Here is a 22,824-nt window from a genome sequence, read left to right as displayed (position 1 = left end):
CATTGTCGGCTCAGGCTCGCAAGCTTTCACTGACATACAGCACGTGGCAACAGTGTTATCGCCGTAGGTCATTGCACTCGCGTCAGGGCAACGGCAATGGAAGAAGTACACCTGGAGTGTCCATATAATTGCTATCACAATTAAAAAAAAAAGAATGGGCTTTGTTGCTCAAAAGGAAAACACAAAACTATTGCAACACCCAGTATCCAGTGTCCAGTGCCATTGCCGGATTATGGGCCCGGTGTCACGTGCTGGGCACTGGTGCGAAAAGTGTGAAATGCAGTGCCTGGCCCCCACACATATTTCTTTTAATACAGAAAGTAACAGAGAGTGTTTCATTGCAATAAAAAAATGAGAAAAGGAAGAGTAAAAATAAAAAATGTTACCACCAGGATTCGACCATCTGAACTACAGATCCCAAGGCCACGACTATAACACTACACCTTGCCAGCACACAGCAAGTTGCAAATAATTTGCGATATTAAGAACCAGGCACAGTTCTAGTTTCGCACAGACACATCTCGCATAGACATAGCACATGCGCTATCACCCCACAGCTAAAACTTACGCCTGTATCAGAAATAAAAAGTTGTTGTCCGTATTCAATAGTATGCACGGAAGTGCCACAACACTTAGTATTTTCTTTTGCGATTGGTATTTTAACTTCGAAAAAGTCCTAAATGAACCACCTATCCAGGACACTATATGGGTTGTTATTATTGTAAGGGATGCGCAACATTTTCTTAGTTCAACAATGTATTTCAATCGACACGTCTGTCTATCCACATATTTTTGCCAGAGAAAGGTATAGTGCTGACAGCCTTCGGCAACAGCACATCAGTGCTCATTGCTTCTTGCGCTGACGCTGCAGACACACACAAAAATTTTATTTAAGAACACCGATGCAAAAGCTGAAATATAGTGATTTATCCTTGTTACAACTGTTGATTCCTGAGCCCAGATGGGCTGATAGTGTGCAGACGGACTCGGCGGGTAAGCTAGGCATTAACTTCAGTGGAAGAGAGTGACCTTGGGGTGGGTACGGAGTGAATCCTAGAATGTGTGTATTTGAGCCTCAGAACCTTTTATCCATTATGTTTTAGCACACTAAGGAAAATGGAAGCGCATGGATTGCCTCAGCTTTGTTATCGGTGGGATAATATCAATCAGCGGCAGGCTTGCTGGGGATCCGTTCAAACCTGTCTGAACGACTTCTGGTTTTCATGTCGACTCCACAATACTGCAACAGCAGTGACAACTTGGAGTTATCCTTTGTGTACAAGCTACAAAAGAATGAGGCGTTATCTGCGTTTGCGTAATTTTGTTCAAAAATCTACTACATTCAGAAACCAGCTTCGCACGAACGCAACCAGCGCAGTTTCTGGTACGAGCCAGTCAACTGCAGTGAGAACCAGTGCCTGTGCAGCACAAACCAGTGCATCCCAGCGTCATGGAAGTGAAACCAGTAGCTCGTCCAGTGTGATCTAGCTCTTATCCTGCGCTCTCACCGGTGTCCCAGTGATTCCCAGCGAGCACCAGCGTCACCAGTGCAATCCAGTGTCAGAAAATGCGTTGGTTTCACACTGGAAGGCACTGGAAGAAGCTGGTTTTTGCAATAGGGAAATGCAGTACTCAGGGGCTCTGGAGTAATTTCAAAGTGTTGGGGTCATTTAAGGCGCACCAAAAGCATGGTACACAAGCTGACTGCATTAACTGAATCTGTGACTTCAAAATCACGCCACACAGCCACCGTGATGGCCAAAAGCGTACAGCTGTTAATCATCCCAAAAATGATAGAAAGGGAGACAATGCCCTACCTTGAACACGAGCAAGCAGTAGAAGCCCAGAGAGAGCGCGGACAAGGAGGTCAGGCTGTCCAGGTTGCGCAGCAGGCCCAGGGGCAGACCCACGCATGTGCCCAGCAACAGGAGCACGGTCAGCCGCAGCCGCGGGGATGCCTCGAGCAGGAAGAAATCCGAGGCCAGAGGAGGGGCCAGGTCGCCCATCACCACAAAGAAGGCCACGCAGCTGCCCAGCAGGAAGCCCAAGATGCTGGGCAAGCGCAGCAGCAGCGAAGAGGGAAGGAAAACAACACCGGGAGGGTGTTCCAATACTCATTGAAAGTAGCTAAATAGACAGCTAAGTCAAGTCTCATTCCAATTCTGATAAAGCCGGCAAAGAAAAGAGCTTTGTAACAACAGCATCAAAGTCAAGAATGATGCAGGCTAAATTGCAGTCCAAATGAAGTGGCGGCTCAACAGGAAGCTCAGTGGAACATTCACCTGCTGCCAGCAAAATGTAGCCACACCTTTTTATGCGTTCAATGGTAAATAACATTGCTTTCTTTCTTAGGTTTTCACATGCAAGGTGTTAAAGTACAGCAAAAATATGACACTTACTTGTGTCAGGCCGACATTTACATATGGCCTGCAAAACCACATTGGAGTGCAAAAATTTGGAAAAAAAAGTCACACGCTACGTCACACGCATGCCTGTGTGCTTGTTAATTTCTGCAAACTGCTACTAGATAGTACTAGTCTCCTGCCAATGATGGCAACACTATCACCATATCTCACACTTGGCACCACAATGCAACTCTGGTCACTGATTTTGACGAAGTGGCGTTGATTAGGCCGGCAGGTGTGGCGGGTGGCAAGCCGTTGTGGAAAGTTTGCCCTTACAATGTTTCTACCAGTACAAATTACATTGGCGATCAGGCATGAGATCAGGTGCATGGGCTCGCCACACGTGTGAAGCAGAGTTTAGGCTCGTGGGCAACCAGCTGGGGCAACCAAGTTCGTGTGTGTTAAATGGACTGAATAGCGTAAGCTCACGTGTAGGAATAATGCCAATAAAGCTCAGAACTAATCTTGCATAGCACAGCCTAAGTGACAGTGTCGCGGAGTCAAGGTCGCATGCATAGCATTTGTGCTCTAAGATCACTCAAGACACACATCAGGATGCAGGAAAGTGAATGCAAAATGCATGCAGATTCGCTCCCGTTACTTGAAGGGTGCTAGCGCCTGTTTTTGAGTTGTCTTCAGGTTTGCTATAGATGGTGTATATCTCACACCCTCAGCAACAGCTCCCTCGGTATAACAGAAGCAGACCTTGAAAGCCATGCAGCCGTTTGTGTACTGCAAGAACCAGAAGCGATTATAGGAGCCTGAAGCACATGATGGTTGCCATGATTCAGGCACAACCTATTTACAGTCCTGTATGCACACAAGCCAGCCGATTACATGAACGGCCAAGGCAGGGCAAATTTGCACACTGATCACTCCGTGCACTGTGATGAAGCAGAAACAGCTGTGGCACTTACCCAATCTCAACCACCAGCTTGCCAGTTGGGCCAAACGTGTGGAAAGCTGCAAGGATATTTTTGGTTTGTCAGGACCATCCACCTAACTACAGTCGAAACTCTATAATTCAAACTCAAATTGGTCCGAACATTTCTTTGAATTAAAATAATTTTTAATTAAATGGACTTCTTCTTTAGGTATTTGTGCACCATAGCATGATGCACGAACGGTGCGAGTCGTGAAATATTGTGGTGCACAAGCACACAGCAAGCGAGGCCCACGCCGGCCAAAGCTCGCTTCCCAATATTGGCAGAAAACGAAATTTGAAGGAGTGGGCTAAGCTGCCACCAGGCCCGGCTGACAGCGAGAGCGCGAAGGCGGGCATGCACGGAGACCATCGAAGACGAGGAGTTACGAGGGAGTTGAGAGGGAGGGCGAGGGGTGCGTAGTTGTGAGAGAGGGTCGGTGGGAAGCGGATTTGCTCTCCCACTAGCTTGCTGGATGGTGCTAATTACCTCTGCCACCTACTGCCACTGAAGCAGCGGAATTGCCGAGGCCAGGACTGGGCCTCTGCTGCTGTTTCCCTCTGTGTGCTCCGTGTCTTTTCCTTCGTCTGCTAACCAATCAGTGCTGTATTTACCTTCTTCGTCCAGCATTCTTAATGCAAGTCATGTCTTATCTTGATGTCGTTGCCCCTGATCATAATCATGTTGGTGTGCTCCCTTCTGTTGCAGCATCGCCGCACTCAAAAGAGAAGAAGAATGAGGTGCTTGGTGTCGCCTTGGCGCCTCATATTTAGGGTATGTCTTGTCACACAGCATTAGACATGGCGCACTGTCTTCAACAACCTTTTCATCGGGACGTCTCGGTTTAGACGAGTCATTGTAAAGAAAACAAGTGCGAACGAGACGAACCAAGCCAACCAAAACACGCAACAGTGAGCACGACATGAGCAGACAATAGTGTAAAAAAACGGGTCCGCCTGAACCAGACGTGAGTACGAATAGATTGGTCGGGCAGGTCCCCATGATACAAGTTTCCCGCCCGTACATCACTGTAGAAGTCACTCTTACTGGTCCCTTCCGCTCATGGCTCGCTTGCCACCGCGGCGAGCCACAAAAAATATGCCCAGAACCGATCCCTCCCACGGCACATGTTTTGCCGCTAGTGTGGCTGGGGCATTACGGCACAACACAGAAACCCCTCCACGCAACGGCGTTGAGGGGTTTCTCCTAAGCCTTTCCTCTATGGCAGTCAGAGCAATGCTGGTTGGCGGTGCCGCCACGTGATGTGGCGCGCTGCTGAAAGCATTGTCGGAGTGTGGTACTATATATACTCAATTCTAAAGCGCACCCATTTTCCATGACCAAAAAGAAAGCGAGAAAAAAAATGCCCTCAATCCTAACGTGCACCCTTTTGCACTGACCTAAAGAAAGAGAAGTCCTTTACAGTACCACGCACCCCATTATTTCATGCAGGCACACAACTTTCTCTCATTTGGAAAAAACAAAGATTAACTATCAATATACTAAAGTTGCAATAAATAAAAAAAGTTGCAGTTTCACCTGAAAGGTGAGCCATCAATTAAGATAGCAAATTAGTAGACACCTATACGAAAAGTAAGGATGGTAGTTTTATAGGCCGCACAAACTTTTGAACATTCACTTACTAACTAAATTAACAAGCACGGTGTCACGCGCGCACAAGCAAACATGAATACGTCTCACATAATGATAGCAGAAACTCTACATCAAAATGTATGTGCACTTTGTTGAACTAAACTGCGGTAGGCGAAAGCCTTTCTATGACTGCCTCTGCTGCTGTTGTCTGAACTGCTCTGTTTGATTGAAATGCACTGTGATGTTGATTAAATCATTGATCGGCTGATTTGACTGGCACTTGTTCTTGGCAATGCGAGTGCGTTTGGTTGCTGGAGAAACAGGAGAGCTTCAGAGACATCAGACTGACTCGGCTAGCAAGGAGTGCCTGCCGACACCGTTTGGGAGAGTGAGGGTGGTGCCATCTACTGGGCGCATGCGCAGTGCGCGCGCCACTCCAATGACGTGTCGAGCGCCCCCTAGCAGAGTGTGACATGTTTTGTGAACGGACGCTGCCGTGGCCGTGAGCATGAGCCATTAAAGGCTTTCACCTTAAAATGCTGGAGTGGGGAAGTGCGGTAGCAGGAGCGAGCAAATTGACCTTTGTGCGGCCTCTTGCTTCAACGCACACTAAGCGACGAGAACACAGCACGGTGCGCCTAGATGCATAGATTCTGCCTCCACTGCAGAACGTTTTCAACATAGGGGCCATGCAGCCGCACCATACGTAGCAGCCACCAGAGTAGAAAGCTTCTCCTGTTTGCGCCAGTCCCACACGCAAGTTTCGGGAATTCCGGACGCCCATGATGCGGCCCAATTTCCGTCCGTCTCTGCACACGTGATCACTTTCCTTTTAATTGCGGCATCGTGATGAACTCGGCATGTCCTTGCAGTCAGCACTTCCATACTGATAGAGCAAATGTGGAAAACTGGAAGACTGGGAAGACGGACGGTGCACTAATGTAAGCACACGCACTACAGCAAATGGAGGAAGCTACAACAGCTTGGCTCGAAGTGTGTGCGAGGCAGCCATCTTGAAATGCCGATGGCGACATGGTAATGCAGATTCGGGGTCGTGCCCGATTCAAACATGCACGTTTTATTGGAAAAAAAGTGCGCATTAGATTCGAGTAAATACGGTATGTTCGAATTAACTGTCACAAATGTATGCGTGTTAGAATTACCGGGCATTTTCCTCCACTCGAATACACATAACTTTCACGGGACCATGGCACCAGTTCAAGTAAACTGGAAGTTTAAATTAAGCATATTCGAATTAACAAGATTCAACTGAAGTACTTACACACAGAACTTTTGTAAGCCCTTCATGAAAAAAGTTACCTTAATGTCCCACGTTGTGCATCCATCTACATAAAACCATGTACAGTAAAACCTCCTTAAACGGTACCCACTTAAACAGTAGTTTCGTTTTAAAAGCCGTAAAGTCAAATCCCCGACTCGGCAGCCATTGAACATAATGTGTTTTGTATCCACATAAACTGTACCAGCTTATTGTGTATGTATCACTTAACATGTAAAGTTTCCACTTTTCGATACGCAAACGCGGCGGCGCGTCGTCTCCATTGGGCGGCCCGGCAGAACAACAAGCCTCAGAAATCGGAACAACGCCTCCAAGCGCCCTGTGCGTTTGGGCGTGAAGTCACATCAACATCAACATCATTTCGGCGGCATACCAGAGAGTGTTGTGGCGTCGCGCAAGCGAGGACTCACATTATGCCGAAGCTCGGATAAAAAAGACGCCAAAGGCTCAGCATAGAAGAAACATTACACGTTTGTGCTATCAAACGTGACATGAAGAAGTCGGCACTGGCACACGACAGGGATCTGCAAAGTACCCATACATTTTGATGAAGAGTTTCTGTGATCTGCAACAGGAATCTGCAGTTGACTACGGTTTGTCACATTAGGAATGCGAAGAAGTTGCTCGGCAGCGCTGCTGCGACCGCGAAGAGATGTTGGCTACGAGGTTTGACTTTTTGCCATCGTTGCTTCTGTTGTTGCCAAGGAGTCCGCTAGCAACAGTGATGAAGATGACATGGAAAGTGACAGCACAGGTGATTCAGGCCCGAGAGTGGCAGAAGCTGCGCATTACGTCAGCCTCATGAATGCAATCGTCGTGACGAGACCAGTACCCTGCAATGAAAAAGGCACCCGCGACTTCTGCAGTGCTACCGCGCGCGTGCATGGAGAATACGTAACGTCAACGAGGAATCTGCCATGCGAGTGTTCGCCAAGAAGAGGGGGCTGGCTGAAAAGCTGCGTCGCAGCTTCAATAAGCCGCTGTCGTCGCTGCTAGGCCACTGCGGCATCAAATGAAAATAACACTTTTGTCGCGCGGAGTGAATAAATACTGCATGTTTTTTTCCCCTTTCATCACACTTCCTCCGAGCCAATTTCACATAGTGTAATTATACACAGCCTGCATACAAAATGTTACATTTGAAATACAAGTGGGTGCATCATGGAAAGCTCGCAAAAGTAGATTTCTTTGATACCACAACTGCAAAAAAGAAAAAGAAAAGTAAATGACCTTATCGCTTGCTGGAAATGTAATAAAACCCAGAGCTTTGAGAAGAAGCATGGCTCCTCATTGTGACCTCCGATACCAGGACGCACACTGAAGATCTCAGAGGTGACGCACTGGGATCTACATCAGATTTGTGAACCACAAAGTGCACAAATTGTCTACTTAGGTTTTGCTTAAAGGCAGTTATAAGAGAATAGACAGTTTTAGTATAGCGTACGCTATACCACTGCGTACGCTAAAAAATAGCGGATCATCACTGCGCATGCGCTGAACGCTAAACGAAACAGCAGGTATAGCGGGCGTATGCAACGCTATACGTTGCATATAGCGATGCGTTACAAAAGCAACGCTTTGCTTTGCTTTTGCAACGTTGCAAAAGTTTTGCATTGCAAAAGCAACGCAAAGCAACGCTTTGCGTTGCTTTTGTAAAATGCACTTTGTTCATAGCAAATGACTGTGTAAACGGCTTTCGCTTAGTCTCGGGCCCCTTCGACGACAGAGTATTATGGATAACATCGTGGTGTTTTCCAGATCGCTTCTCGTTTCAAACGAGTCAAATTCAACGAAAGAAAAATTCGAGATGTCAGCGCCACTTGTCGCTAAAGGCGCGAAATAGCCGCAACGACGGAATATGGCCTCTGAGGTCCGAAGATATCGCCGGCCAACTAAAATTGTAGAAAACGTGCGCTGCTTAGCGAATGCTATATTATAGCGAATAGCGTACGCTATAGCTACAGATGCTAAACTAAAACTTGTGGGGCGCTACTCTCACGCGTCCCCTGATATAATGTTTTTCCCGCAAAGCTTTCGTCTCCTGCAGTGCGGCTTCGCCGCGTGGCCTGGGGCCCGCGGCGGTCGGCGTGGTTGGCGCGCCGACCGCCGCGCCAACCACGGCGCGAGTGTTGCGCTGTCAACGCCGCCTGACGGCAGGGTTACTTGGGGGCGCGAGCGGAGAACAGGCTTCCTCTTGGTGCGGGCAGGCGAGCCGCGCGTGCGCCGATTCATGCCTCTGCGAGACCGTCTCGCGTGGCCGCCTCGAACGCGCCACCGTTCGCGTGACCGTACACGCGAACGACCAGACGTTGGGATCCAGCATGGGGCGAACATATTCGCTCGCTATCCGGTCGCGGTGAGTCGCACTTCCGAGATTTGTCGCGCGCCCATTGGCATGTTTTGTGGATAGCAACTCGGCTAGCAGGCATTGATCTATGAAAGGTGCAATAAATGCCCTTGTGATGGTTTTCACTACTGTGTTGTCGTTCCTTTGTCCCAAGAGTACGGGAGGAGAACCCCACAAACTGTCTAATTACACAATTTACCAGGCCTGCAGCTTTGCCAAAATTGCTTTGGTAGCATGTACTACTCGTCTATAACCAAATTTTGCAAAAGTGAAATTGTGCTGCCGCCGACCTTTAACCATTCTGGATGCACCTAGCTCACTCAGATTCACTGGCCAAATGTTGTCCATGACATGCACATGACCTAACTCATGAAATCAGCATTTCAGGTAAGTTTAGGTAATGAATTTGCCAACATAATGAAACAGTTAGAGGCTACTTAATAAAGCCAGCTATGACCTTGCACATGGCTTACCTAGGAACTCGTAGTTACGACGCCTAGCTGTGATGGCCGACTTGAGGAGCAGGTGGCAGGTCATGCGTGTCAGCAGCCCACTGACCAACAGCAGCAAGGAACTCAACACTATGCCACACTGGGTAACAGAGAGAGAGGGGTACACTCTCATCACTGAAAGCTTCAACAAAAGGACTTCACTTGTAAAGAACACTTCATTATAGCATTGTGTTTAAACTATGCCGGGCTCTGGAATGACTTGTATGTCACATATTAAGAGACAACTGATGCAAAAAATAAAACACAGATTGCAAAAGTGAATTCATCCTAACAGGATACGATCCTGCACAGCTTGCACTGGCTGATTAATAATTGAGTTTATTTATTTATTTGTTAGATACTGCCGGCTACCTTTTGGAAGCCATGGCAGGAGTGGGCACATCAGTTTTACAAGAAATAAATTATACATTGCAACCATTCAAGACAACAAAAGTGATAACAATAATAATATTACATACATATAGTACTGAGAAAGCAGGTGTGATTGAACGACGACTGGACGCAAGAACAAGAAAAGGTACTAAATCATTAGTACTGCAATAAACTCGTATTCTCACAAAAGGGCATTTTTTCTGAGGCAATACTGCAGGCACAAGGGCACCAAATAAAAAGTGTGAAAACATGTACCTGTTTGTAACCATAAGCCAAGATGTTAAAGAGCTATCCACAATGAATATAATAAACAAAACTCCCACAGTTAACTGAAACAATCAACAAAGGAAACCTAAGGAAATGGTAAACAAACAATAGCTATTCAGAAACTAATACATGAGTATGGGTTAGATTCCCGGAACCTTTCTGGAAATAGCAGCAGAGAAGTGCCTAGGGAAAAAACACTATATACTGACACACATACGATGCAAGCTATATGCACAATGAATGAGAAAAAAAAGAAAACAACATTGCTGATAAATATCACAGGTAAGGTTGCACAGCGAATGTGAAAGCCTCAGCTGATGGTAACCCAACTACATCACATGGAAGCGTGTTCCATTCTGCTATGGTTCGAGGAATGCCCAAGACCTCTGCCAGTAATCTCAATAATGTAATTCTGCATTGTACCAGTCATTCCATCATCATCAGCAGGAGCCTGTTTATGTCCACTGCAGGACGAAGGTCCCTCCCAGCTATCTCCAATTGTTTGTCTCAGAATAGCTGACCCGATGTGCCTACAGATTTCCTCATTTCATTACACCCTCTAATTTTCTACCATCCTCATCCACTTCTCTTGGCAGTCATTCTGTAACTATAATAGAGCATTGCTTATCAACCGCACATATTACACAGCCTGCCTGGCTCCATTTTTCTCTCTGAATGTCACATAGAATACCAGTTGCCTCTGTTTACTCTCTAATTCACACCACTGCTTGTTGAGCGGTCCTTGACATCTTCTGAAGCTTCTACCTTACTCTAAATATTTCTGCCCCGCATGTTAGTAAAGGTAGAATGCAATGATCGAACACTTTTCAAGGTAAGCCCTTGAGTGCCCCCTTAATGCCAGTAGAGCAGCAGTGTACTTGCCCTTTCAAAGCAGTAGGGCATGGCGAGTATGCTGACCCCTATGATGCTGTTGCCCAGGTTGATAGTGTTCTTCAGGGATGAAGACCACGCCATGTCTGAAGCCGTCATCCACCCGCTGACCTAATGCTGCGTGCACCAAGAAATGGGACAGAAAAGAAATGCTTCTAAACCAGGCAAATTCACACACTTGTCAGCAGTTTTTAACCACGTAACATTAAGGCATTCATGCCGACAATAGGACAGCTACTCAGCTGTAGGTCCGTTACTCCAGCTGTTATTCTTCAATCATGGCCAATATACTGTATGTTACCCAGGCTCTCATCATTTGTATTGATCTCTGGGGCAATAATGAGACTAGCAAACAGCTTGATATTTTTGTGTAATCAAACTGTTACAATTATTTAAGTCTTAGTAATTAATTCTTACAGGCAGTCGACTATATGTCCACTGCAGGACAAAGGACTCTCTCAATGACCTTCAAATTCACGTTTAGCATCTGCGCAAACTGAATCCAATGCCTGCAAATGCGATTAAAACTTCATCACACTGCCAACTTACCTGCAATCTCCGTTTGTATTTCTCCTTTCTTTTTTATAGATTCAGTGACTCCAACTGACCACCCATTATGCACTGTACACATTACATGACCTACCTGCTCCACTCATAGATTATCTTAACATGAACATGAATCAAACCTGTTTTATATCTTACCTATATAATCAAACCTGGTAAATAGCACCAAATAGCACTGTAAAACCAAATAGCACTGCCTCTGACCTCGGACTATCTAAACCTGTTTTATATCTTATCTTACACCTCTTAAGCACCACACCGAACATTTTCCATTACGCTGTTTGTTCTGTAGTCCAGTGTCATGGCTCATGTTGGCTCATGGCTCATGTTGTGCATTTGCAATGTTTCCCCTGCATTTTAAGTGGCACGAGTGTGAAGCACTAATATGACCGGCTTTGTAGACGAATACTATGTGCATGTACAAACGTCAAGTGCAGTGCCAACCAATCTGACCGCATTTTCAGCGACATGATAGCTCATCATTTTTTTGGCTACACCACCACCAATTACCACCACTTCAATGCTGGTATATGCCGGGATGGCATTCTCAAGCGGTCACTTTTCAGATACGATCATGCGATTTCACTTTTGCAAGATTTCAGTTCTGCTCATGTCATGCAGCTGAGACCCGGCAATGTATTTAGCTTGCGCCGACAGAAAGACTTAACACAGCATTGTTTTACATCGAACTGACATAATGGCGTTCCGAGATGCTCCCGTGGCAGTTCAGCATTCTCATTGCGAACACTTTTAACTTTGTACTACCCATTTCCTCCACTCCACAATCCTTCAATGATTTCCAGCAGGTGTTTGCTTTGTGGAAAACAGGCGTCCGGAAGGTTTGAAGTTACAAAAGTTGGTCTCGTAATCAACCACACCTTTGTTTGCATTGCCGCCATGTGCTCTTCACAAATATGATAGGTGGTTTGAAAAAAGCCACAGACTGCATAGATAATTTCTTGCAAGAGAGCCCACAAGTATGGCAAATCGGTTGTGTGGAAGTCCGCAAGTTAGAGGAAGTATCATGAAAGGAAAACCTTTTCATCCACTTAGGCTAACACGATGCTACAAAGGAAACCCATACAAGTTTCTGAGAAGGGAAGCTTCGCAGCTCAAGATTCACCCGCATCTGGCGATCAAAAATGGCACTATCGTCTTTTTGGGGCGGTCACTCAACCATCTGAGCTAACCTTGAGACTAGCAGATCGCAAAGCGGGAGTGAATTAACAAACAACTCACAACGCAGAAACACTGAATATGAAAAATCAGTTCTGCAAAAAATCCATACGGTAGAGGAACGTTCACAGACAGCTAACTAAAAATTAAAAAGAAAAAACGTTTGTAAAAGGTTTTATAGAAGATTTCTATGCCAGTATTCCTTAAAGTTTTGCATTGCCTCACCAATAATATTTACTTCACAGTGAGCTTGGCACCAAATTTTCCACAATATTTCATGCTTTAAAACCCTACCCCTTCCTCCTGACCCTTTTACCACATTGCATAACAGTGCATAAGCCAATTCTAAATTGTATGAGAGGACAGCATTTGAAGATTCAAACTATCAGGTGGGAGAAGTAAAGGTGGCAACCAAGGCTGTTGATGCTCTATTGCAATTTTCTCACAGCTTTGCTGACTAATGGGCGGACAATTTTCTTTGGCAATGAAGACGAAAGCTACAAGGGTGGAGCTTCTGCATCTGTTACTGCACCCAGTCGTCTGACAATGTTCATGTCCCGAGTGACTAGACTAACCACAGACAGCAAAAAAGGTGTGAAGGTGCAGGCAAAGACGACGATGACTACGGTCGTCAAAACAGAATTGAGAGCATTTATTAAATGAGAAAAAGGAAAGGAACTGGGGCACATGAAACGCAAGAGAAGAGGAAGAAAAAGAAGATGAAGGCTGCCAAGCTGCGCATTGCTGACATGGACGAGGAACAGGGCAGACATATCTCCAGCTGTGCTCTGGAGATGGGAAGGAGCAGCTTTGGGCACCCAGACTGGAAAGGGGGCTGCCTGGAGATGGTAGCCAGCTGATCCAGATCCCAAGTCCCGGCTACATTGCCGTGGCATTGTTCCATGGGCCTGGCCACATCAGCAGCACAACGCCCAACTGGACCACGTCCTGTGCCATGCTAGTTTTGGCAGAGAACCACATTCCTGGCACTTGCAACGGAGCTCAACGCCTACGCCACGTCAGAACCACGAGGGCCAATGTCCGCCATGACTGATGATGGTCAGAACATTCGATTTCTAAAGTCTACTTGTTTAGTCGAACTGAAGAACAGTATAAGTTAAGGTCTAGTTTGTTTTGCATGTACTATATAGCTAGTTCAGGATGTTAAACGTCATTGATTGTTTCTTGAGATTAATGTTCTTTCATATGTTTTCACCATGTCCCAGTCCGTTTCTAGAATGGTAAAATTCGTGAAAATTGGCAAGCCAGCCAGGATTTGCTTTTCCTGCCCTGTCATGGATTTTGGCTATGTAGAATTTAATTGGGACAACAGTCTACCCTTAGTGATGCAGTTGGGGTTTTCTAAGGATGAACCAAACGATTAAAATTTTTTGAGTAACAGAAAGAAATCACTCAAAAGGTATGCGAGGCAGAATGTGCCAAAGCCCAGGAAGCGCGCACTAAGGAAAACGAAAACCTTGAACTTAATCTGCAATTGGCACAAGCCCCAGAGTATTGTCGCGATGATGACAGTGTGGCGTCAGTGTCCTCTGGCTAGCACTCTCGTGAAGACAACAAAATATGTCTGTGAAAGCTAATTGCGCCATTTGATGAAAAACGCGACAAGTTGGTTGCATATTTGCATGGCTCTGAAATCACAGCTCTTGGACAAGGCTGGGACAGGAGTAAATGAACGACAGCCCTAAGTCTTTGCCTGGTGGGTTAGGCACCAAGTGTTTTCAGCAGAGTGACGCCCTACGTCTCCCTGGATTATGATAAGGTTAAAACGGCACCATTACGAAAATTCCGACTTACAGAGGAAGATTTCCGCGAGAGATTCCCACACTGCAAGCCGGAAGATGCAGAGACAGGAAAGGAATTTGCATGCCACCAGTCAAATGATTCTGATCACTGGATGGAAATTTTAAATATGGCTAAGACATATGAGTGAGTTTGGGATTGCATGGCTAGTGAGCAATTCTTTGCTGTAATCTTATTCTAGGCATGTTCCTAAGGGAGAGGACGGCGAACTCACTCAACGATGTAGCGTAACATACTGATAAATTTGGGGGGGGCACAGGGGTTAAGGAACCTAGGAAATATTAAGGAGGACTTAGCCAAAGGGAGCACCATGACGTGTTGTCAGTCAAGGTAGCCCATATTTAGGTCTCCGCACCATATTATACCCATGTCACACGGGCACTTCCAAAGTCCTTTGAACGAAAGATCCTTTACTTCAAGGGAGAATGCACACTGTCACACAGGCACAGCAAATGAGCCCTACTGGAAGGGAGCTTTGAGTCAAAGGAGTGCGTGTTCGTCCTTTGAGACCTCAAGGGAATACTTTCGAGCCTAGAGGGCATCCGACAGCAGAAAAAATCATCTCTAAAAATATGGAAGTTCAATTTTTACCTCTTCAGAACGAGCTTATAAGTACTGAATACTGTTACTAAAGTATTAAACACTTTTGGGACACCCGCAATCTCCATCATGAAAGCGCCGGTACAGCAATGCCAGCACGGCCTGTCGTCAGTAGCAACATTGACACAACACGAATGCCATGTGCGATTTGGTTCTTTGGTAAGCAGCTGCTAGGCATCCCAGTCTCCTCGGCTTTTTTTTGTGCGACTTCTTCCGTCGTCACTTTTGTTTTGTAGTTCTTTATTTTACAGCGTTTACGCATACCTATCGCTTCCTAGGCACAACGAATAATCGACGCGAACGTGCGGTGTACGAAGTGGTACACATGGTGGCCAATCTGTATATGGTAAAGTAATGCCTTTACTACGTGTGCATTTTGTTTTGATCTTTCTATGTATTAGGAAAAATAAATGTTGCTGGAAAAAATGTGACAAATTTATTATAAGACGCATTTGGGCCATATTTTTTTATTCCTTTCGAGGCGATGGTAGCGCTAAGGATACGTTGCATTTTCTGTTAAAAGCTTCAATGGAGCCTACCTGGAGACCGTGTAGCCTCGACACATATCCCTTGAACTAACGTGCCTTTGAAAGCTCTATGCTCCTTAACTTAAAAGGACCTTTGGCATGCTCGTGTGGCTGGGGTATTATACTGGTTAGCTATCGTCAGGATTTGCAGAATTAAAGCAATGTATGAATTAAAATCTGTGCACGTCCGGGCCAACAATGATGCAGTAAGCTATTAGCCACAATAAAATTTTAAGTGAGAAGGTCACGGCAAGTCAAAAGAAACCTAAAATGATGTGGGTGACAAAACTCCGGCAATGACACATTAGGTGGGGGGGAGGCAGGCTTCGGCATCGCCAGGGGAAAAGGCTCAGACCCATCCCTCCCCCCCCCCCCTTCCCACCACCACCACCACCACCACCGGAAAACTCCGCAGAGGGCTCGCGCCCCGGAGACCCCCCCCCCCCCCCCCCCATAGTTGGCACCTATGTGAGATACTATGAGTGCAAGACAGTGTATGGATGCCTAGACACCAGGAGACAAGGCTCTAGTCCTCCTTCCCAGCAATAGCAACAAGCTACTCATGCAGTGGAAGGGACCTTTTCTTGTAACTCAAAAGAAAAATGATGCTGATTATGAATTCCTCATACTGAATCACTATAGGTGTTTCACATAAACATGTTAAAAAGGTACTAAGAAAGACAGCCAAAAGAAGATTCCACCATAGCCAGTGGCGCAGCCAGAAATTTCGTTCGGGGGTGGGGGGGGCTCAGGCAGCGGCTCGGCCTCCTATTTATAGAATTTGTCGAGGGATCAAATACATAATTAATAACTGCATTGCCATGGCAAAAGATGCTGCAAACGAATTTTTTAACGCTATGCATCGTCAAGACAAGTAAAATGTGTATTTCTTCATAAAAGAATATACTTGTATGTCTCAAAAATTGTGCTCGAAATAACTTATATCAGCGCTTCCATGTTTTCTGTCTATTTAATACGTAAAGAAAATATCACACAAACTTTAGAATATCAGTTTGAAACCAGCAAAGCAGCGCATGCCACTGATATGAAAAATGTAAAGGCCATGAAATGAACAAGTTGAGGACAAATATTTTAATAAAACTTTGTGAACTTCCCTTCTTTCTTTCATTTGCATCTCTCTTTGTGTGTCATTCAAGAACCTTGTTTACATTTTTGTACATATGCAATGACCAGGGGAAAATCTCAATGACGCCGTCCTTTGTTAGAATGTATTCCGCAGGAGCTGCTGTAATCGGTTGTGTATTGTGAGTAATTGTACCGAAATTATAGTCGCAACAGAGAGCACATATTAAAAGCAGGAGTTCTGCAAGATATGCGAGGGCGAGTCAAGTGAAAGTGAGTCAGTGCGAATATATGACTAACGGCATACTTTATTTAAAAGTAGTATCCATGAGCATTTACACATTTGTCCCACTGACTAACGAGTCACGTGATTACCGTCTCCCGTAACTCCTTGAGTTGCTGCTTCAAAAAGTTTGTAACCCACTCTTTCCCGTCATCATCCGACATGAATCTGGTTGCCTTGAGCTGTTTTTTTTTTTTTTCAAATGATCTAAAATGTGGAAGTCACAAAGCGACAAGTCTGGGCTGTATGGCAGATGTTGCAGCGTTTCCCACTTGAACTTTGCCAATTTTGTGTTAACAACATCAGCGTCGTGGAGACAGGCATTGCCATGGAGCAAGATGACCCCATTCCTCAATTTTCCACATTGTTTGTTCTTGATTGGGACGCACAGCCGATCCGACGTTTTACAATATCATAAATGATTGATAGTCTCTCCAGGTTTAGCAAATGGCCACTGACAAACAAAAAAGAAGTCAACACCTTTCCGGTGGAAATGACAGCCTTTGCTTTTCATGGGGGTGGTGAATTCAGATGTTTCCACTGTAAGCTTTGCCGTCATGTTTCAGGCTTGTAGTATTGGCACAAAAAGTTGTCACCCTCATTGTGATACCCGATTAGATTAATCAAAGCAGCGCTGAACCCCTCCATCTTCTGGTGGTGGTTCAAAATCTTAGGAATCCATTGCGCACACAAGATCTGATAACCGAGGTGTTCATGAATTATGGTGTGACCCAAACCGGGATTGATGTCCACTCGCCCTGCCAATCCATCGATGCTTATCATCCGTTCTTTACTAATCGGCCTTTGCAATTGTGTTGGGGTGATTGCACGGTGGCTTCGGCAGGGTCTTGGATCGTCTTTGCAATGTTTGAACCGTTTTCTCCAACGCTTCACAGTGGCCACTGAAATGCAATGTTCAACGCACACGGCAGCCATACGGCTACTAGTTTCTTTTTGGGAAACATTTTCAGCTGCCAAAAACCTCATGACACCATGCTGTTATACTTTTGGAGTGTCCATTATGCCACGAAACACCAAGTTCAACCCAGTGTATGAAAGCATTAAAGGGCCACTCACCAGGCCGCACAGCAAATTTTGGTTATACGCTGGAAGTTGCTATGTGTCCTCTATGGAGTGTACTGCTGCAAAAACTTTTCAAATCGGCTCATTAATAGCCGAGATATAAATATTTCAGTGTAGCGAACCCATGATTTCAGTAGGCAAGCTCCACTGCATAGTGAGACTCAATCCAGTCCCCCGTCTATCCTCCAAAAGCGAACTTCTTTCCCTGCGTTCCCCCATGTCAGACCTCGAAGTTCACGTGACACATACGTCATGGGCCCCAGCTTCACATTTCTTTCTCCTTGCTTTTTTTTTTCTATGTCGCACGCGAGCTGTTATCGTTTTGCGCAGAGCAAGATTTTGCGCACTGTGCACAAGGACACATGACTAGCTATATACCGTGCTACACGAATACTGAGGCAGAACAAGTGGATCGCAGAACGTTATCATGCGCTGGAATACGGTAGAAAATAATGGCATAGTTTCGGTACCTGCGCATGTGGCCACACGACCGTAGGAAGAAGCAGACGAAGCGGAAGTACATCTCTGTTGCTTCAGTGTGAAGTAAAACAAGAAACATGCAGACATTCCATTTGTGTGTTTTATTATTTCTCTAAACTTCAATTCGTCAATTCAAGCAACAGATCACACAGATAACAGATGTCTTGAATAACTCTCAAAGTCACGTGTCACCGCAAGCGACGTCACACTGCAAACTCCAGTCTGTAGGCGCAGGTACCCGACTACGTCATCCTCCAGCTTGGAGCGTGGCGGCCGCGAAGAGCAGGAAAAACGGCGTTCGGTTTGAAATTTCATATCTTTCCGCGGCGCGTAGCGATGTAATAATACTTTGTAGACACCATTGTTATTGTGCAATGTAGTATACTCTGTGCTTGTCAGTTCAATATGGCCAGACCTGGCGAGGGGGCCTTTGAAGAACCTTTATCCTTACACCTGCGTGTCACTTTTGTAAATGAAACATGACTCTGTGCAACGCACATGCCTCGCGGATAATGAAACTTACCATTATTGCGCGGGGTGGGTTGGCTCACTCTCATTTGACTCACCCTCATGCATTAGAAATGTGAATATACAATGAAATATACAAATGCAAAAATACAGCTTGATAAAGGGCAAGAAAGTGTCACTGGAAACAAAGTTCACTGCACGTATACATAAAACCTTGCAACAAGATATCTAAATATACGTATAAGTCTCCAATAATTCTATGTATCTAAGAAAAAGTCACTGTATATAATGCTTCAAAGAAGGCATATAAACATCTTGCGCAACAACAGATTCACAGATCACAGCCCCCCTCGCTCCTCGTCCCCTGATGTATCGCGCGCGACAGGAGGTGGCGCACTTCCTCCCCGCCTTTCTTCCTTCCACACACAAGACTGAGCCACCATAATCGGCTCACCCATGCCCCTACGCTTTCACTCGCACATACAGCAGGCGATGCATGGTCACGATGTTATCGCCCTTGGATTTTATACGGTAAAATGAGGGCGACGGCAGGAATGCGCCTAGAGTGTCCATACAATTGCTATCGCAATAATATAATCAGAGTATCCGGCAACTGAAACATCCCATGGCCCATTACTTTCCACAAAAGAAGTTACTAATAAAATTGTACTTTCACCATGCGACAATTTGCTGCACTGCAACAATGCCTTTGTTTCTTTTGTGGGGCGGGGGCATGGAAATGAAAAAAAAAAACGCAAGGAAAGCGTGTTTGCCATAATCAAATCACTACTCTGAGCACCTAATGTGGCTACCAAAGGAATATCGAAGAAAACGTGAGACGCTTGGTCCACAGAGAACCATGGGCATACTGCTCGGTATTCTACACCGGCGAGACAAAATTTTGCTGAGAGGATGCGTTCAAGCGAACACGTTGCAAACTGTCGAGTCCCCGCAGTGATGGCAGCGAGCGACCATGCAGTGTTTTTTTTTTTCTCGTCTGCTATCCAGAAAGCGTCCAAAACTATGCCAGGCGAAAATTCACTCGGCAAGAGAGAAACGAACACGCATCGAAGTGCGCCACGCAGCGGTCAGAGCAACACGAGAAAAACGCATGCGCTCTAGCTGATTCCGGCAGTCCGCAGGTAGCGAGAAAAAAAAATGAAAAGACTCAATGTGGCCTCGCGAATAAAAGTCAAAGTAGAAAAATACATAGGACCGTAGTTAGCTTTGCTAGATTTAGTGTCCTGACATGGCTGCTTTGGCGCAGGTGAAAGAAATGTTGATATTCCTTTCTGTAACATAACGGCACAAATGAACCACCACACGGCTTCGTCTCATTGGACCTCACTGCGCGCTTTGTCAACTTGTCTTACACTGTATTGATTTGGGTTGTCTCGTTGTATGATCCTATGTACGACTTTAGGAAAGTCAATGCACCTTCGGCCTCAAATGTTTATAACAACAATAAACCCACAAAGTTCCGGAGTTGAAAATCTAAAGCATGACTTTGGAAATGTCAATGCACCTTTCGCATCAAAACTTTATGAGAACTTTATACCCATAAAGTTTCAGAATTGGAATCCATGCGGCTCCATAGATTCCGCTGCCTTCATGAGATGCCACGACGACCCCACTCACCATCAAAACGCCTTTGAAACTTTGTGCTCGGATGGGGTTCCTTGGGGTGTTATGTGACTCTCAGTGCATGGATGCTGTCGCAAAATTCAGCCCGATTTCACAATGTTCGTGATGAAATATCTTTGCGAGCATGAAAAGGTCATTCTAGACAAAATTTAACATGATTTACGGCGCCGGGGGTTGTTCTATTTGGCGGCGCACGACAGCACGAAAAAATTTCGGGGGAGGGGGGGGGGAGGCTGATGAAGCCCCATAAGACAACCCCTCCCCCCCCCCCCCCGGCTACGCCCCTGACCATAGCCTGCGTGGTCATGACCGATGACACTGATGCGGCAGAAATGCTCACATACTACTCCAAAGTGAGCATGGGTGTAGAAATTTGTGACAGTTTGACAGCGGTTTCTCGAGTAATTGAACCATCGTAGCTCTTAGTTACAATGGTACCACTATGACCAAAATGCAGAAAAGTGAAACGAAAAAAATTAAATTAAAAATCAAAAGTGAGCGGTCTATTTTATCTCACTTCAATATGAGTGCTACAGAAAACAATATGCCCATGTTTTCTGTTTCCCTACTTAAGAGAAATATGAAACTCTGCAACTACTATGTTTAGGCACAGTGCCTGCATGCCTGGTTTGCTTGTGTAGCTTGCCCTTCACTGCCGCATAAAAATGTCCACGAGTTTAGACACACAGCTTTCCTTCTTACTCCCTGCCCACCGGGCCACTTCATGCAAAGCGCAAATGCAGTACACATATTGTCCACAGACTTTTGTTCTTAAATACAGTTGGGGAAATGAATGTATCACACTGCCACAATTTATTTTGTTAAGTCCACATACCCAATTTATTTTTCACACCTCAAAATAAACTAACATACATGAGCTAATAACAAGACAAGTCTTAAATAAATCAGAGGTGAAGATCCAACTAAAAACAATCCTCTGTCATTGTCACTTCGAGATGCCTTGTCGCATTTATGCTGCCTTGCCTTAAAATCTTTGACTGGCTTCATCCCTTTGTTTCACTTGTATGAGCATCGAAGAACTTTTACGAAATGGGCTTGCCCTTAATCAGGTACTTTACAACAAACGTTTACACCCTTGAGCGCCTCTTTATCCCACAACAACAATCATTTGCTTTCTTAAAAATTCTAGTTTCCTGTCCAGAATGCCTTGTTACGGTGATAATGTGCATGCTGTTTGTGGGCGCACAAGATAGGAAAGGCATGCAAGATGGGTGATTGTTATTCTTTGGGGGGGAAGGTAAGCCTCGAAGGGTTCAAACATTTCTTATAATGCATAACAGAAGTGGACTAATAGGTTTCATGCACCATCAGCTGTCTGAGCCCTTCTTATTTTACGCAGTTGCTTTTGTCGTCAAATCACGTCAAGTGTTGTGTGCGTTTTTCCAAGTATAATATTTATCAAAACTATTTTCAAATTTTCCGAAAATTCTGTTACTATGCAAGGCACTCTCAAATTTTTCAGATTTACAGAAAACTGGCTATGATATTTATTTATTTATTTACCAAGGTGCCCAGAGCACCTTCAATAGGCCCTACTACCCTGAGAAGATTCAATGAGAAATTAACAGACATAACACAGGTGTCATGCACATTACAATAAGATGAAGTAAGCACCTGGCAACGAGACGTGGTGCTGCACATCCTTTTGTGCTCATGTATTTGAGGATACGCAACACCATGTGCTTGCTTCGTCGCAGGTTAAAAGAATATACTTCGGCACACACTTAAAGATCCCAGAAGAAAGAATAATTGGGCAAGTTGCTAATAATTCACAGTAATGGGCAGCACAAATGATGTTGACAAAGAAAGCACAAGACAGGTATTTCACAACGTATTTCACAACTTACAGCCTTGGAGTTAAACTTGTAAGATGCACTTTTCTGACAAAAACTTGCAGTGAGCTTCTGTTAGAAAGCCTCCAGATTATTAAAGCTGGTAAAACCTCTCTTAGCCGATCTCTAGGTATCCATGATAATGCTTTTCTCTTTCTCACAGAAGGATATGCCAGATACAGTGTGTTACACTGGCAAACAAAAGCAGTCACTGCTTTTCCTCTCCTGCCTTTGTATACATCCTTGACCAAAGTCCTGATGTGGGTACTTTATTCTTATGTGTACACGATGGTGAGTAAGATGACAATCATTGGGATGATGGCTTCTACGCCAAAATTTGTGTTTAACTTATGCATTGTACAATTTATTGAGACTCGAGAGAAGTCAGATTTCGCTTGAAATCGAATAGCTCTATGCATAAATAACAAAGTCACCTACAGACACCCTTCACTGTGCAACATGTAGTTACAGAGCAAACAAGCAAGTTGCAACATAGTATGGGAGTGACGAACAAAGAATTGGCTATTCTCCAACCCTTCCCTCGAAAGTGGACTCTCCTAGTAAACATTGTTATATCGTGCATATTATTTAGTATGACAGGAATGAAGACATCACTCATTCTCTGTTTATTC

The 22,824-nt window shown here is 45.1% G+C and overlaps 1 protein-coding gene across 4 annotated transcripts in view; it reads right to left on the bottom strand.

The window, feature by feature from the left end:
- Positions 1 to 22,824, bottom strand: part of LOC135905247 (putative sodium-coupled neutral amino acid transporter 10) — a 111,990-nt gene that overhangs the window by 83,722 nt on the left and 5,444 nt on the right. For all 4 annotated transcript variants that reach the window (XM_065436255.1, XM_065436256.1, XM_065436257.1 and 1 more), the window contains exons 2-5: positions 10,602 to 10,727; positions 9,042 to 9,159; positions 3,323 to 3,368; positions 1,818 to 2,052 (exon numbers count right to left, since the gene is read on the bottom strand). In XM_065436255.1, coding sequence (XP_065292327.1) covers positions 1,818 to 2,052; positions 3,323 to 3,368; positions 9,042 to 9,159; positions 10,602 to 10,709 — 507 coding nt within the window. In that variant the 5' untranslated portion in view covers positions 10,710 to 10,727. The remainder of the gene's footprint in view (positions 1 to 1,817; positions 2,053 to 3,322; positions 3,369 to 9,041; positions 9,160 to 10,601; positions 10,728 to 22,824) is intronic.

Source organism: Dermacentor albipictus, chromosome 8 (genome assembly GCF_038994185.2).
Source record: "Dermacentor albipictus isolate Rhodes 1998 colony chromosome 8, USDA_Dalb.pri_finalv2, whole genome shotgun sequence".
NCBI classification, from domain to species: domain Eukaryota; kingdom Metazoa; phylum Arthropoda; class Arachnida; order Ixodida; family Ixodidae; genus Dermacentor; species Dermacentor albipictus.
The sequence above is the reverse complement of the archived record's forward strand: the minus strand, read 5'-3'. Positions and strand labels throughout refer to the sequence as shown.